Source organism: Trypanosoma conorhini, assembly GCF_003719485.1.
Source record: "Trypanosoma conorhini strain 025E chromosome Unknown Tco_14.4_contig_00422, whole genome shotgun sequence".
Lineage (NCBI taxonomy): Eukaryota > Euglenozoa > Kinetoplastea > Trypanosomatida > Trypanosomatidae > Trypanosoma > Trypanosoma conorhini.
This window is the reverse complement of record NW_021704512.1, coordinates 1-14,676: the sequence shown is the minus strand read 5'-3', so window position 1 is coordinate 14,676 and position 14,676 is coordinate 1. Positions and strand designations below refer to the sequence as shown.

The 14,676-nt window shown below is 54.3% G+C and overlaps 8 protein-coding genes and 1 pseudogene across 8 annotated transcripts in view, besides 7 other annotated features; all 9 read left to right on the top strand.

The window, feature by feature from the left end:
- The window catches only part of Tco025E_06341 (uncharacterized protein), a gene marked incomplete at both ends in the record, with an annotated part of 1,476 nt that extends 910 nt beyond the window's left edge, over window positions 1-566 (top strand). Inside the window, one exon of the mRNA XM_029373219.1 lies at window positions 1-566. This exon is cut by the window's left edge and continues 910 nt beyond it. Within this exon, the coding sequence (XP_029226661.1) occupies window positions 1-566 (566 nt within the window).
- Window positions 567-1,004: 438 nt separating this feature from the next.
- Tco025E_06340 (putative jouberin-like) lies at window positions 1,005-4,001 on the top strand (the record flags this gene model as incomplete). The annotated part of the gene is made up of 1 exon (XM_029373218.1): window positions 1,005-4,001. The coding sequence occupies one exon, from the start codon at window positions 1,005-1,007 to the stop codon at window positions 3,999-4,001; it is 2,997 nt and encodes a 998-aa protein (XP_029226660.1).
- A 150-nt stretch (window positions 4,002-4,151) lies between these two features.
- Window positions 4,152-4,180: a microsatellite.
- Window positions 4,181-4,344: 164 nt separating this feature from the next.
- Window positions 4,345-4,394: a microsatellite.
- Window positions 4,395-4,433: 39 nt separating this feature from the next.
- Tco025E_06339 (T-complex protein 1 subunit epsilon) lies at window positions 4,434-6,050 on the top strand (the record flags this gene model as incomplete). Its single annotated transcript, XM_029373217.1, has 1 exon — window positions 4,434-6,050. One exon carries the CDS (start codon window positions 4,434-4,436, stop codon window positions 6,048-6,050), a length of 1,617 nt encoding a protein of 538 aa, XP_029226659.1.
- An 863-nt stretch (window positions 6,051-6,913) lies between these two features.
- Window positions 6,914-6,941: a microsatellite.
- Window positions 6,942-7,034: 93 nt separating this feature from the next.
- Window positions 7,035-7,068: a microsatellite.
- Window positions 7,069-7,081: 13 nt separating this feature from the next.
- Tco025E_06338 (uncharacterized protein) lies at window positions 7,082-8,155 on the top strand (the record flags this gene model as incomplete). Its single annotated transcript, XM_029373216.1, has 1 exon — window positions 7,082-8,155. The coding sequence occupies one exon, from the start codon at window positions 7,082-7,084 to the stop codon at window positions 8,153-8,155; it is 1,074 nt and encodes a 357-aa protein (XP_029226658.1).
- A 209-nt stretch (window positions 8,156-8,364) lies between these two features.
- Window positions 8,365-8,398: a sequence feature (GA-rich).
- A 281-nt stretch (window positions 8,399-8,679) lies between these two features.
- On the top strand, window positions 8,680-10,881 carry Tco025E_06337 (putative protein kinase; the record flags this gene model as incomplete). The annotated part of the gene is made up of 1 exon (XM_029373215.1): window positions 8,680-10,881. One exon carries the CDS (start codon window positions 8,680-8,682, stop codon window positions 10,879-10,881), a length of 2,202 nt encoding a protein of 733 aa, XP_029226657.1.
- Window positions 10,882-11,126: 245 nt separating this feature from the next.
- Window positions 11,127-11,152: a microsatellite.
- Window positions 11,153-11,502: 350 nt separating this feature from the next.
- Tco025E_06336 (septum formation protein) lies at window positions 11,503-12,123 on the top strand (the record flags this gene model as incomplete). The annotated part of the gene is made up of 1 exon (XM_029373214.1): window positions 11,503-12,123. The coding sequence occupies one exon, from the start codon at window positions 11,503-11,505 to the stop codon at window positions 12,121-12,123; it is 621 nt and encodes a 206-aa protein (XP_029226656.1).
- Window position 12,124: 1 nt separating this feature from the next.
- Window positions 12,125-12,176: a sequence feature (A-rich).
- Window positions 12,177-12,642: 466 nt separating this feature from the next.
- On the top strand, window positions 12,643-13,401 carry Tco025E_06335 (uncharacterized protein; the record flags this gene model as incomplete). Its single annotated transcript, XM_029373213.1, has 1 exon — window positions 12,643-13,401. The coding sequence occupies one exon, from the start codon at window positions 12,643-12,645 to the stop codon at window positions 13,399-13,401; it is 759 nt and encodes a 252-aa protein (XP_029226655.1).
- A 275-nt stretch (window positions 13,402-13,676) lies between these two features.
- On the top strand, window positions 13,677-14,063 carry Tco025E_06334 (uncharacterized protein; the record flags this gene model as incomplete). The annotated part of the gene is made up of 1 exon (XM_029373212.1): window positions 13,677-14,063. One exon carries the CDS (start codon window positions 13,677-13,679, stop codon window positions 14,061-14,063), a length of 387 nt encoding a protein of 128 aa, XP_029226654.1.
- A 31-nt stretch (window positions 14,064-14,094) lies between these two features.
- On the top strand, window positions 14,095-14,596 carry Tco025E_06333 (Tbingi protein; annotated as a pseudogene).
- Window positions 14,597-14,676: the final 80 nt, after the last annotated feature.

The window sequence follows — 14,676 nt, the reverse complement described above, 5'->3', positions numbered from 1 at the left end:
GTATTCCATTGGTGGTGGGGCCTGACAAGGAAACGGGTGAGGATATTTTGCAGCACGTCTCAATGGAATGCTCGCGTGAGAAGCTTCTACAGCGGGCGGCTGAAAATATTTTTACCTGGCAGCTCTTCTCGGCGGGACCGTACCTCAGTTTTAGGAAGGAGAGCGTGTCGCTGCTGAAGAAGTTGTATGCGTCGAAAAAGGTAGTTAAACAAGAGCTGGGCCTCCTTGAGGGTCTCTTGGGCCAATTACGCGAACTTTCTGTTAGCACGAAGACGCTCAATCAAGTTATAACCATGACATCAAATAGTATGCATGACGCTGAGGACTCTTCCAAGTGTGTTGTGCCTGTGGACGACCTTCAAGCACATGCGCTTGAATTTCTCAGCGAAATACACGCTTTGGATGATGCTTTGGAGCTGCTTGAGAGGTCGTTAAGGGCTGGTCAGCTGTCTTGCGAGGAGTATGTGCGGCGTGTGTCTGACATTGGGCGGGAACAGTTCGAGGCAAGGTTTCTTTTTGCCCGTGTGGCTGAGGCCGTGAAGTTGTCTTTCTCTCAACCTGAGTAGTTTTTTTTTATTGTTGTTGTTGGATAATGCCAAGCAAAGGTGTCTTGGTGAACTATTCCGAGAATATCTTCTGAGCTCGTTTTTGTTTGGTCTTGTCTTTCCCCCCCCCCCTACCCTTTTTTTTTTTTTTTCGGCTTTGTTGTTTTACTTTGCTTTGGGGCCGAGTGGCTTATCGCTTTTTTTTATATTTGTTTGCTTCCTTGTCCCCCGACTTAGCTGTGTGCGGAGGGGCGACCTTTTTATGGATGGACCGGTGCTGCTGCAAGAGGGTGCGCTGCCGCAGTTTTGCCGTCACTTTGCCTCGAAGTGTGCTCTTCGTGCTATTATTATTGCTCGCACAGTAGCGAAGGGGCCCCGCAAGAGCGGCTCCATCGTGGTAGTAGAAGAGAAGGGAGTGGCGGTGGTTGGCGGCCGCCCTCGCGCTCCCCCGCCCCGCCGATGATGCGGGACGATGCCTCGTCAGACCCCGGGAGCAACGCACTCGTGGAGGCGCGGCGACTGCCGCTGCCACTCCCGCCACCGGAGGGCCACACCACCGCGCTCTTCGTCCCGGAAGAAGCGCCGACGCCGGCAATTGGAACGGCGTTTCCAACGTCCGTGCCCTCCTTGAGAGATAGTGAAAAACAAAAAACGCCCTTGAGCTTCTCTGGTGCCTCGAGCATCACAGTTGCCGGGACAGACACTGCGTGGGGGAGGCAGGAGGTTGCAACGCTGCGGGGGGGCCGTGAGTCGTTGCAGTTGGTGCCGCCGGGGGTGGGGCCAACGGCGGGCACGGATGATGCGTGTGACGCCGCGGTGCCTCCCAAGGTTCACTCCAGCCGGTTAGAGGGAGATGGGTTGGCGACGCGGTCTGCGGTGGCTCCACAAGGGCATGCTTCAGCGCCCAACCCGTTGATCGGCGCATCCCATCCGTGGGGCAGTTGCAGCCAGCTGGGGGAAGCTAGGACGGGTGCGACGCCTCGAACGCAGCTCCCAGAATTGATTCCTTACGTTCCTGACAATGCTCAAGAAGCCCCTCTAGTTTGCCGAGCTGAGACCACTGCCGGCACAGCCTGGCTCTCCTTGACAATACTCGGCATGAGTCCACTGCATCCTAATACCTCTATTGTGCACCCGTTTGTGCGAATCTGGCTGGTGAATGGGGTGACTGGAAAAAACCTCATTGAAACTGGCTGTGGCGTGGCCCCGTTTGTCATGACACACCCCGTTGACCTTCGTCTTCGAGGCACACGGGCGCCGTGGTGGGGGGCTGAGTTTACTTTGCGAGTGGATTCGCGTGTTGTCCGTGACGTTTCCTGCAATGCTGTGTTGCTTTTAGAAGTTCTTGAAGTCGGCACAGAAACCATTCACGGCTTCCCGCTTCAACGCGATGGACTCTACCCAATTTGCTGGGGGTTTCTGAAGCTGCATGACGTGCATGGACGGTTGAATGCAAGGGACCGGTTACAACTGCAGATGTTTCCCTTCCCACAGCGCGCCTCCTTTTTTACGAAGCTGAGGCAGATGCTACCCTCGTTTTGTTTTCCCATCTCCTCCGCTTTTGCAACTGAGGACGTCTGGACGGAGGCGGAGAATGCTCCACCTTCAGGGGCAAACTCATTCCAAGCTGTTTCTGACGCGGCAAACGACTTTTCCTTCGTAAATGTGAGTCCGCCAGAAATATTCTTTGTCTATCGCAACTCCTGCAATCGCAAAGTGCCATATTCTGCCGGAATGCTTATCTCCCTAAAGGAGGTCAAAAAGGATGGCCACCACCCAAGGGAAACACCTATTTTTCCGTACGAGGAATATTTAATGGCCCAGATGTCTGTGCCTGAGGAGTTCCGGCCCAACAGTTTAGTCAGTGTGTCGCTTTCGCGCCCGCGAATGCGACGGGCGCGGGGTGCGTCGCCGAGTTTAATTAATGCAACAGCTCTTTCAAAGTGTTACCTTCGGGAGAATGACGAGCGCGTTGTGCCGCCGACTGCGTTGCTGCAGCGAGTCCAAATTAGGGGAAGAGTTTCATGTGTCGCATTTGCGGGCGGCAGCGCCGTACTAGCAATGGGAGTGTCGGTCGGGCTTGAACACCTGGTTCAGTTGCGGCACTTGTTTATGCCTGAGCTTCCCGTCGTTGGCGTCTTCCGCGGCCACGTCGGACACATTCATCACGTAGCGTTTTCTGACGACAGCAAGCTGCTGTTGTCTTGCTCCTCGGATAAGACGGTGCGGGTGTGGCGCTGTGATGTTCCGTTCTGCCATGTGGAAACAAGCACTGAAGGCTTGAGCAATTGCCTCGGCACACTCCCTCACAGTTTCCCGGTGTACAATGGCATTTTCTACCGGAGACACATTATTACTTGCGGCTACGATCCACGCATGTTTGTCTGGGCCTACGCTAACGACCTTTCAGAGAGGTCTGCGGAACTGGCTCTCGATGCCGCCTCACGTCAGACTTTACGAGAAACTAGGGGCACCCGTCGTGGATCTTCGATGTCAGGCACGGCTTCTGCGTCTTTCTCCGACACGGATCCGGCTTGTGGCCAACTCGTGCATGTGACTTCTGGAGAGGATGGGGCAATTATACGTTCCGTTTGCGCTGCGCAGCGCAATCGCGTCTGGTCTGTGGATGCGTTAGGCAACGTGTTGGTGTGGCGTGTCTCGGACGAGGACACGAACGACGCCCAACGTGTATGGCAGATGTCGGTTAGGCACCGACTTAAATGCAAAGGTGCTATAAGCGTAGAGGCGCATGGGGGTCGCGTGTTGGTGAAGTGCGCCAGCGTTCCGGTGGCTTATTTATTTAATGCCTCAAACTATCAGCTGATGCACGAAGTGGCGCTTCATCAAAGGCCGTATGTGCCGGCCCTCACGCTGCTGCCAGACGGAGAGGCCGTTGTGGCAGCGACGAGCGACGGTAAACTGCTGTCGTGGGAATGCGTTTCTGGCACACTCTGCACAGCAAGAGATGGCTACGGAAGGGTTCAGGTAAACTTTTCGATTGGAGCCATTGTGTGGTCGGGCGACCAGCAGCTGTGCGTCATCCTGGGCACCGAAGCCGGTGTTGGGTACGTCAGTAACGACACCGACGCGCGCATGACATGTGTTGCCGTCGTCGGGACGCCACGGACGGCGGAGAGCGTCATCCTTCGTGGGGATGCGCGTGCCCCGGACTACTTCCGCGCCCGCTTCGGGGGTGAGTTGACAGCCCGGCAAAGGAGTCGAAGGCTTACAAGAGACGACTCTGCCGCCGCCGCTGCGACGACGTCTGGGAACGGAAGATTTTCGCACGTCAGTCTGGCACCGGATGAAAATATGTCAGGAGATAAAGGATCACGCATGGGTCAAATTATCGCCCTGTGGAAAGGCCTTGTTGGCCAGCATCGCCACCTCAAACGGCGAGACGTGGGCGAAGCTCAGTCGCACCCCGCGGAGGTATACATTGTGGATGATAGATGAGAGATGCTTGTCACGGCTGAGGCACCGCTTATGACATTACCATATATATATATATGCCGAAATCATAGAGTGTATTGAGCCTCTGTGCCCCTGTGCTGCTTTACTTGGAGGAGGAGGAGGAGTCTCAATGCTGTTTATTATTTTTATATTTGCGTGTGCGTGTGTGTGTGTGTGTTTGTTTTATTCTGAAGCCGCGCACACGTCTAATGGCTGTGCTGTCTCTCTCAGGGTGCGTTGGGCCGCAGCCCTCTTTCTTCTGTGGAGTGTGTCCTTTCGGGGCCTCCGTATCTGCCTGCTCCTCTGCTCAGCATGCCGCCCAACACCTTTCTTGCGCCTCGGCCGATTTTTTTTGTTTTTATTTATTATTATTATTTTTATTTTTATTTATTTTTTGCCCGCGTGAAGGACTATTACTACACCGATCAGAATATTATGTCTCTGGCTTTTGACGAGTACGGCCGCCCCTTCTTGCTGGTCAAGGAGCAGGCGCAGAAGGAGCGGGTGACGGGGGTGGAGGCGCAGAAGTCCAACATCCTTGCCGCCATAAGTGTGTCCAACGTCCTGAAGACGAGTCTAGGCCCCCGTGGGATGGACAAGATTCTAGTGACGCAGGACAACGACGTTGTCGTCACCAACGATGGCGCGACGATTGTGGATCTCATGGACATTGACAATGAGATTGGCCAGCTCATGGTCGAACTCAGCAAGTCGCAGGACTCTGAAATTGGTGATGGCACGACGGGGGTTGTCTGCTTCGCCGGCGCCCTCCTGGAACAGGCTACGGGGTTGCTTGACAAGGGCATTCACAGCTCCCGCATCTCTGAGGGATTTGAGAAGGGCTGCGAGGTGGCGTGCAAGCGACTTGAGGAGATCGCAGAGACGGTGCCGGTTAGCCGTGAGGAGTACAGTTATCTCTTGCAGACCGCGCGCTCAACACTCAACTCAAAGGTGGTGAACCGCGACCGGGACCGTTTGGCAAAAATCTGCGTGGATGCCGTGCTTTCAGTGGCAGACATGGAGCGTCGTGACGTCAACCTCGATTTGATTAAGGTGGAGGGAAAAGTGGGGGGCTGCCTTGAAGACACCTGCTTAGTCAATGGCATTGTGCTCGACAAGGACTTTTCCCACCCGCAGATGCCGAAGACGTTAAAGAACCCAAAGATTGCCATCTTAACTTGCCCCTTTGAGCCACCGAAACCCAAGACAAAGCACACGGTGCACATCTCCAGCGCAGAACACATGACAGAAATTTACGCACAGGAGCAGGAGTACTTCCGAAAGCAGGTGCAGCTTTGTAAAGACGCAGGAGCCGAACTTGTCATTTGTCAGTGGGGTTTTGACGACGAGGCAAACTATCTTCTTTTCCGCAACGGCCTCCCTGCGGTGCGCTGGGTCGGTGGGGTAGAATTGGAGATGATTGCCATCGCCACCGGCGGACGCATCATTCCCCGCTTTGAAGACATGAGCGCGGCAAAGCTTGGAACGTGCGGAGTTGTGCGTGAAGTGGGCTTTGGCACTACGAAGGATCGCATGATATTCATTGAAGATTGCCCGAACAGCAGGGCGGTAACTATTTTGATTCGTGGTGGCAATAAGATGATGATTGAGGAGGCGAAGCGGTCTCTCCACGATGCCTTGTGCATGGTGCGAAACTTGATTCGCGATAACCGCGTCGTGTACGGTGGAGGTTCAGCGGAGATTGCCGCTTCTTTGGCTGTGCTGAACTACGCCGACTCCATCTCCACCGTGGACCAGTACGCCATTCGGAGGTTTGCTGATGCGCTGGAATATATTCCCGTCAACTTAGCTCTTAACAGCGGTCTTGACCCGATTAGGGCACTTTCCATGGCCCGCATCGCCCATGTGGATGGAAAGAACCCATGCGCCGGCGTGGACTGCATGGACTGCGGCACAATCGACATGAAGAAGCAGGAGGTGTTTGAAACCCTTCAGGGGAAGTGCTCGCAGCTGCGCCTCGCCACACAGGTGGTGAAGATGATTCTAAAGGTCGACGATGTCATCCTCACGCACCCTGAGGAGGAACAGTAGTGGCGGGGCGGGGGCGGGAGAGGCGGGTAGGCACACAAAAAGGCAAACCAGAGGCAGTAAACAGACGCAGGCCCGCATTACGGCAGTAGCGGGGGGTGTTGTGTCGGCTTGTTTTGGGGGCGCAGCAGGAAGCGGGTCAAGCCGCAGTGCGCGACGGCGGCCACAGACTCGTTTCTTCGCGCGCCGCGTTGAGGCGGAGCGTCTTCCGCCGTTTCGTTAAAAGGGGAGGAGAGAGGAAGCAAGAGTAGAAAAGAGAGAGGAAAAAGGAGGAGGAGGGGGAGACAAGGAAAGGCGGGGGAAATGCGAGAAGACATGAAGGAGGCGAAAAAAGGAGCGGGGGGAGCAGCTCCGGCGTGGGCAAAAGCAACGGGAAGAGACGCGGCATCATAACGTTCAGTAAATTCAAGCGTGAAGGATGGCACGAAAGAAAAAGGAAAAAAAAAGGTAAACCGGGCACCCCACTGAAAAAAAAAAGTAGCCAAAGAGAGACGAACAAGTAAAAAAGAAGAAAAAAGAATTATTCTTCGAAAGAATCCCTGAATGGGAAACACATGTGAGGAAACGAAGAACCGGGAACAAAGAAGGAAAATAATAATAATAACACACCCACAGGCACACGCGCACACAAGCAAGAAGAAAAGGAAGGATACACAATTTGCTGGGGAAAATGCGCTGGCGGGGGGACTTCTCTTCCAGCCATCTAATTTTCCTCGGTGGCACAATTTCCCGTGGCATGACGATGAAGATTGGGTTTTGTTCTGGACTCCCCCTAATGTCGTTCTTCTTTTCCCGTGGCTTTTGTTTCATGTAGTGCGCGAGGGGAACTCGTTTGCCGCCGCAGTTGCCAATTCATTGGCCACGCGTCTCTCTCTCTCTCTCACTCTGTCTCTCCTTTTTTATTCATTATTTGTTATTTCCGATGGAATAAACATCATTCCTTTGCACCCTCACCTTCCCTTGCATGTAGAAGAAAAGGAAAACAGAGGGTGTGTGTGTGTGGGGTGGGGTGGGGGGGGGGCAGCCGGTGCTGCATGTATCACCGCGGGGGTCACCAGGCATGGACACCACCACCTAATTTTGCCATGGTTGAGGCAGGCATCTACCGCAGCGCCTATCCCACGCTCGCCAGTGTGCCCTATCTCAAGTATATTGGTATCAAAACCGTTGTCTTGCTCTCCATCGAGCTGCTACCGGCGCCTGTCGCACGTGCTCTTGCAAGCACAGAACATGCAACTCGTGCCGCAGGCAATTCGGAGGGAAGTGCAGCGAGTAAGAGGGATACGGACACCTCCGTTCCCATTCGTGTCGTCCGCACAGCAGATTTGACGGAGTGGATGAATGAATACTCATGGGCAAAAGATGACTTTGCCGAGTCGGACGTCCGTCGCGCTTTGGATTTTGCCCTTCAAACGGATTTCCAACCCGTGCTTTTTACATGTCCTACGGGGGATATTCAAACCAGCCTCGTAATCGGTTGCATGCGGCGATATCAGGGCTGGACTGTTGCAGCGGCTCTTACAGAGTGCGAGTTGTTTGTCAATGTTTCAAAGTGTGTGCGCCCCAGCGTTCTGAGGTTCATCGAGCGCTGGGACCTCAATGAGCAGCCTCTGCAGGAAGCCAGTATTGCCAGTAGGAAGCGTGAGCTTTTCCTACGGGAGTGTCAGCAGGAACAGTTCCAGCGCCGGCGGTGCAAAGAACTACTGCATGTGCCGACCGACTCGGGTTCCGACAACGATGACATCGTGACGCGAAACGGTAACCAGACAGGGAGGAAGGGAAGTCCCCAAAGCTACTCAGCGCCGTGCCGGGAGAACCACTGGGGTAGAGTCTCTTCCTGCAAGGAAAAGGGCGGGGAGGATGCTGCGCTTTCCGCCCCCGCTTCGACGATAACAGTCGCGCTGGCGCCGTGGTACACCGCCGGCTTGGCGCGACGCGCCGCCTATGCGGAGGAAATTCTTGCGGCCCGGGCGAAGAGGGCCTCAACACCGAAGGAGGGCCGCTTGCCGGAGCCCCATGAGCGGTACTTTGGTGTGCGAAACCCACCCGCACTCGATGAGCGCTCGACCTTCACGAAGGAATCGGTTGTTGAAGAAGACGACGACTGAAGAGAGATAAAAAGGGGGGATAAAAAAAAAAGATGATGTGCGTGTGGGAGGGAGAGGGGCGGGATTTACTGCTCGTACTATATGCTGCCTCTACGCATGTGTTCCCTTTCTCTGCCATTTTTTGGACCCCTAATTTTGCTGGGTGTCAAGGCTTCCCCAAAATTATACGTTTGTTACTGCCGGTAGAAATGCGGCGGCGGCTGTGCACCCTCCCTTTTTTTCTCTCTCACTCTCTCTCCCTCTGTTTCCAACACCTTTTTGGTTTATTGTTTATCATTTCGGCGCGTTTTTGTTTCGTGCTGGCTCTGGTGTATCTGCTGCTCTCTTATTCTGCATGCGTCGTCATCTGCTGAAGAACTTCCTCTCATCCCCTCTCTTTTTAAATTATTATTCCTAACTTTTTTTTTTTTGCGCTGGTGGGAGGATTGGGTTTTACTCTTGCACGCTGGTGCAAACTATTCTCTGCAGCGTAGGAGCACCGCTCGCGGCAGTTTCACTCTTGGCGTGGCCAGGAGACGACGAGGATGCGGACGAGAAAGACGCGGGCCCCGCCGGAGGGCTTCCTTCTCGCGTTGCCGCCGCCCAGCATATCGGACGAGATGCAGGTGCAACAGAAGAGTGAGCTTTTCATCAACGTAGATGACTCGAATGTGTCACCGGTAGTCACAATGAACGGGCCACTGTTCCCCTCCCGCTTTTTTCACGTAAATAATACGAACCTTTTTGTGCTGATGGATGGGGTGTCGATGTTTACCGAGGGAAAGACGACACAGAAGGAGGAGGCGGCGCGGCTTCTTGTCGGAGACGAGGCTGAAGCCGCCGCGAAGCTCAGTGCAGCAAAGAAATTGCCCCATCATATTTCGACCAACGCAGTCGACTCGGTCGAAGCAGCTATTCGCGGCATTGAGGGCGATGGCAACGAGGCGTGTCCGTCTTCGACGACGTCTGCCGTCTGCCCTGAAGCCGCACAGTTTCCGTCTTTGGCCGGCCGCGCGGCAGCGACTGTTCCTCCGGCGTCAGCCACTTCAGCGGCAGGAGGGAGTGGGGCAGTAGTGAAGCAGTCAGGGATACCGCAAAGGTATGCGGCGCTTTTTGCGGGGCCGCCCGCTGCACCAGCGGCTAGTCTTAGAAGCAAGTTTTGTCATGGCGATAGTTTTGTTAAACTCCACGGCTTTGTGCCCGGGGTGGCGGTCGCTGGGAGCAGCGTGGGGCCGCCGTCGGCTGTGCGCGTGCCGCCCGAATCCGCAGCGACGAGGTTAGCGGCAGGGGAAACGTCGCTGTCTCCCATCGTTTTTGCGGCGACCACAAATTTCCCGCACAGCCCCACCGACAAAAAAGCATGGCGTAAATCTCACGGCAACGGTAAAAAGGTGCTGAATAAAGCGTTTTCGGCAAATGATATTGGTCGCACAAATCGATCATTGGATTTGGATGCGGTGGTAACACTTGAATTTATCGGCAAGGGCTCGCAAGGAACCGTGCATCGCGTTATGCTTGATGAGAAGCTGTATGCACTTAAGTGTGTCGATGTGAAGGAGGTGACCGAAGCCACGAATGCTGTAGAACAGCAAGGCAGGAAGCGAGGTCTTGTGAAGGAACTTAACATGATTCGCCTTCAGAGGTCGCGGGAGCCTCCAAGACACCTGATGCAGGTCTTCAATGCCGTTGCTACCCTTGACAATGAGCGACAACATTTATATATACTGATGGAGTTAATGAGTTTTAGTATGGAGGATGCGCAGCGGATGCTCTCACGTTTTCCCGTACATGAAATGATGAAAATGACGCAGTCTACCTTTCGTAATTATCTTGCGGGATCCGCCCTGGCTCAGAAGCAAACGGAGAAGCTGTTAAAGCAGCAGTCTGCCTCGTGCATGCATCTAACGGGGCGAAGTTCTTACAACGTGCCAGAAGATTGGGAGTTGAATATTGACCGTCAGACACCCGCACCGGAGATTATCTTGTCTATGTTGGCAGCGGACGTCTTAAAGGGGCTCCAGGAATTACATGAGGCATATTCAATTCTGCATTGCGACCTCAAACCCGCAAACGTGCTCCTGGATTTTAATAAGCGATGTTTCAAGATTGCAGACTTTGGTTGCGGATGTCAGATGAATCCGAATAGTCGACTGGTGAAGAGAACAGGGATTGATTTGGGCTCTAAGCTGTACAAGGCCCCTGAACGTCTGCAGCATGAATTGGCCGGCGCCGAACCCGAGGATGAGATGCCATGGGTGGAATTCACACCCGCCGCCGATGTGTGGTCGCTGGGTGTCATGCTGCTAGAGCTGGGCAACGGTGTCAACCCTTGCTACTCCTTCAAGTCTGACTACTGGAACTTTGTCAACAACTTGAAGCTGTCGCGCATGGTAAAGCCCCTTGCATGGTCCTCCGCGTTCCACGACTTCATTGTGCGCTGCCTGATGCAGGATCCCGCGCAACGGTGGACAGTGCACAGGCTGCAGCAGCACCCTTTCATCCTTAGGTACAGCAGGGTTCCCCGCGAAAAACTAACCTCGTTTATGGAGCGTCTAAAGAATGAGTCGGAAACCTTTCAACTTCGCCAGCAGCGCGAGCTCCTCGAGAAGCAGATACTACTTAGCAGAGGGAAGAAGGCCCATGACCGGTACCAAAACCAAAGCCGGACGCGCTGGAAGGCGTTTACCGGATTTCTTAGCGTGGCCCCGCAGCTTGAGGACACGGAGAAGTTTCCACGCCTGAGTTAACTCTTCAACTTCGTTTTTCTTGTCTCTGCAGAGAAGGGAAGATGAGAGGAAACACGATGAAAATCGCAAAAAAAAGCCAACAATAACAAACAAATGTGTATATTTTTTTTTCTCTGCTTCTTACCCGCCCTACCATTTACAAATTCTATACTAAACATTGTTGTTGTGAGTGTTGCCGTTTTGCTCTACAAACTGGTGGAGGGTGCGTGGGCCCCCTGCAGAATTTGAGCAGGGTAAAAGGTCTTTGTGTGTGTGTGTGTGTGCGTGTGTGCTTCCATCTTTCTTTCTTGCTTTCTTTGGACACGCGTGGTGTGTTTTGTGTGAATTGTATTTTCTTTGTTGTTCGAGCCGTCGTCGTCGTTGTTGACTGCCTTGCACCGAGTGTGGGCCTTGTGCCCGTGCTAGTCAACGTGTTTCTGATGCGGGTCTTTTTCCTTTTCTGTGCTTCTTTCCTCCGCTGATGCACAGGCAGACACGCTCGCCAGAGTCGCTTTGATCCCGTCTTTGCGCGGTTGACGCGGTTGGCGGTGCGGAGCGGAGCGGAGCGGGAGGGCACAACTGCGAGGTGCTGACCGAGGCACAAAAAGTAAGGCGCGGTGAGGTAAATATTAACTTTAAGGGATGACGGCGCCCGCTTCGCGGGGCCCTGTGATGGTCATTGGAACGAGCTCCGCAAGACGGGTGGAGCTTTTGAAAAGCCACTTTGCTGGTGGCGTCCATCGGGAGTTTATTGCGCTTCCTCCCGATATTGATGAGAAGGCGTGGCGCTCCCCTGACCCGTTTGAACTCACAAAACTTATTGCGCGTGCCAAGATGCAGGCTGTTTTGGAGAAGTTAAAGGACGCACATCCTCATCTGAAACACGGTGTGGTGGTGACCTTTGACCAGGTTGTGGTAAAGGATGGCGAAGTTCGTGAGAAGCCCGAGTCCGCGGAGGAGGCCCGGAGATTTTTGAAGTCGTACTCGAACAGCCATGTAGGGACGGTGGCTGCTTACGTCGTCTATTCGCTTGATACAGGGAAGCTGACAGTGGGAGAGAATGAGACAGACACGTATTTCTCCGCTTACGGCGACGATGTCGTTGAGCGTGTCCTTGCGAGGGGAGCCTGCATGCACACGGCTGGCGCCTTTGTTGTGGAAGACGAGGACATCAGCCGTCACGTTGTGCGCAACGTGGGGACATTCGAGGCTGTACAGGGCGTGGATCCTATCGTGCTTGAACGGCTAATGAAACAGGAATAGGTTCTTCTTTTTCCTTTTGTTTTTCCTTTTTAGCTTTTATTTATTCATTCTTTGGGTCTGCGTCCATTTATTGCATTGACGTGCGTGAGAAGTTTGTCTACTGTTTCCGCGTTTTGCTTGCCACTCTTTTGCTGTTTTAATGGGGGTTCCATCTGCCTTCGTGGTTTTATTATCCGCAGAAGTGCCGCTGCGGCTCAACGGGGTATAACAATAATAATAATACCACGACCCACAATTGTCGTGCCACAGGCAGGGCGTACGGAAGGCTTTTTGCGTTGTCTGCAGACTGTGCTTGACGTGGCAGAGGACACCGCGTCCCCTTCGGGCGACATGGAGGACGACTACTTTCGAGACTTGCCAACGAACACGGATGAACTTCAGTTCCGTCTGGCACTAGCTTTGATGAGCCTGAAGAGCGCCTCGGATAGGAGGGATGAAATGTGCGGTGAGAGCTGCAAACTTGAGGCAGAGCTGGCCGCGCTGCAGCAGCGGTTCGCAACGTCACGCGAAGTTTGACTCATGGTGCATCAGTTTGACCAAACGACAATCGAGACACTTCTGCAGGAACGGTTGAGCGCGGGGAGCAAAGGCCGATACACGACGGGAGACGGTGACGGGAGTGGTATAGGCGCCAAGGATGGCAGCGGCAATCTATCTGGCGATCCAACGTACCTGAGCTCGCTGCAGGAGCAGTGTGCAACACTGAAGGAGCTTCTTCACAAGTGCGCCGAGGAGCGGGACAAGTACAAGCTAGAGCTGGCGAGGCTGCGTCCTTCAACAGAAGTCCAAACCGCGTGCACTGGGAAGGGGTCAGGCAGCGCTTCTGTCAGGGAGTTTGCGGCCTCCTCGACGCAGGGGGACCGCACTCTGCAGGACTACGTGAATCAGCTTGAGGCAGAGTTGCGTCGTCAGTCGGAAGCGATGTCTAAAGTAGTGTCGCCGCGGCGTCTCTACAGGCATGTGTGGGAAGCCACAGACGGCGAGAGTGATGCGCAGCTTCAGAAGATACAACTCCCAGAGAGTGAGCTTGAGGCCTTGCGACAGGGAAAGAATGGAGGTGGCGGAGACGCACTGAGGAGTGTTGTAGATGCCCCCGAGAGTGTGGCCCATAAAAGGACGGAACCGTCTTGTGACTCGCCTGGGCCACTTGCACTGGGGAAGACGGCAGGAGATAAGAACGACACTGCCTGTTTGAGCCCGTGTCCCACGCGGTTGAGGACATCCTCAAGCGATTGGAAGAAACTCAGGCTGAGGATCATGCACGGGAAGAGGCGTTGAACGCGATGTACCAAGATGCTCATTCCCTTCGCGAGCGCAATACTCAGTTGGATCAACAACTTGCCGATGTGGGAGAGCAGTTGGATCAGATGCGGCAGGAAATGGTGATCACAAAGGAGCAGTACCGGTTGTAACAGGAGCGTAATAGGGAGCTGCTGGAGCAACTGGAGACGACGCAGCAGCTGCTGCGAAAGCGTGGAAGAGAACTGGCGAACGCCAATGAGGAGGGAAGGCAATTGCGCCCACAAAAAACTAGTTCTACGGCTACTACTGAGATGCTTCACGCGCTTCTGAGCACAGACTCATTGCCGAAAAATTTGGCTTATACAACGCTTGGAAGCGGCGGCGACGGTGACAGAGTGCATGGTGGGAAGCAAGCGAGTGTCTCTGTTACTCAATCGCTCCGGGACGTTGGGATAACTCAGTGGGGCGGCGTCAAGGCTGGCGGCTGGTTTGGTCGCCACTCCATATTTTTTGGCTTCATGCGAGTGCTTGGGCGGCGTCGGCTGTTTATAGGCCTTCTTGTAACTTTATTTATGGTCGTGACGGTGCTCATGCAAACAGGTCTTGGGACGCCTGAGCCAGATGGCGCTTTGTCGAAGTTGCAGGCTGACCTTCTCGCGTGTCAATCCCAGTTGCGGGTGAAGAAGTCCCCTCAGTAAGACTGGGCTGTGGGCTTAGTTGGTCGTGACGAAGCCCCTGGCGATGCCGGCCACCTCACCGTGGTGCCAGGGTCCAGTGCCCCGTCCAGGGGAAGCCAAGAGCCCGCATTATACTCAGTCGCTGTAGACTGGGACGGGCGGCAGGCTATCAGCAACCAGAGAGAGAGCAAGCAGCATCACCGGCGCTTTGGGGTGAATGAAAGAGGAAGAACGCTCTCCTGCACGTGCAAACGTGCTCTCTGCAGTATTTGCCGGCTCCTCTTGCTCATTAGCAGGGATGTCGAGCAGAACCCTGGCCCGTTACTTCGCGGAGCTCAATGAAATGCAGGCGGATTAACTCCGCCGAAGCGTCTCGCATTGGAAAAATTGCTCTACGATAGCAAGGTGGCCTTCTGTCTCCTGTCGGAGACGCATTTTAACGAGGACGAGCATTTGTTTTTTAATATTTTTTGGTTTCCAACATGTGGGGTTGGCCCGCACTTCTCAAGGAGGCGGTGTGTCCATCCTTGTGAGGGACTGTATCGGTGTGAAGCAGCTGGACTGTAAGAAGGGAGCCGCGGAGAGTATAGTCTGTCGCCCTGGTCCTCAGTGACGGGCGCAGCTGACGGTCACG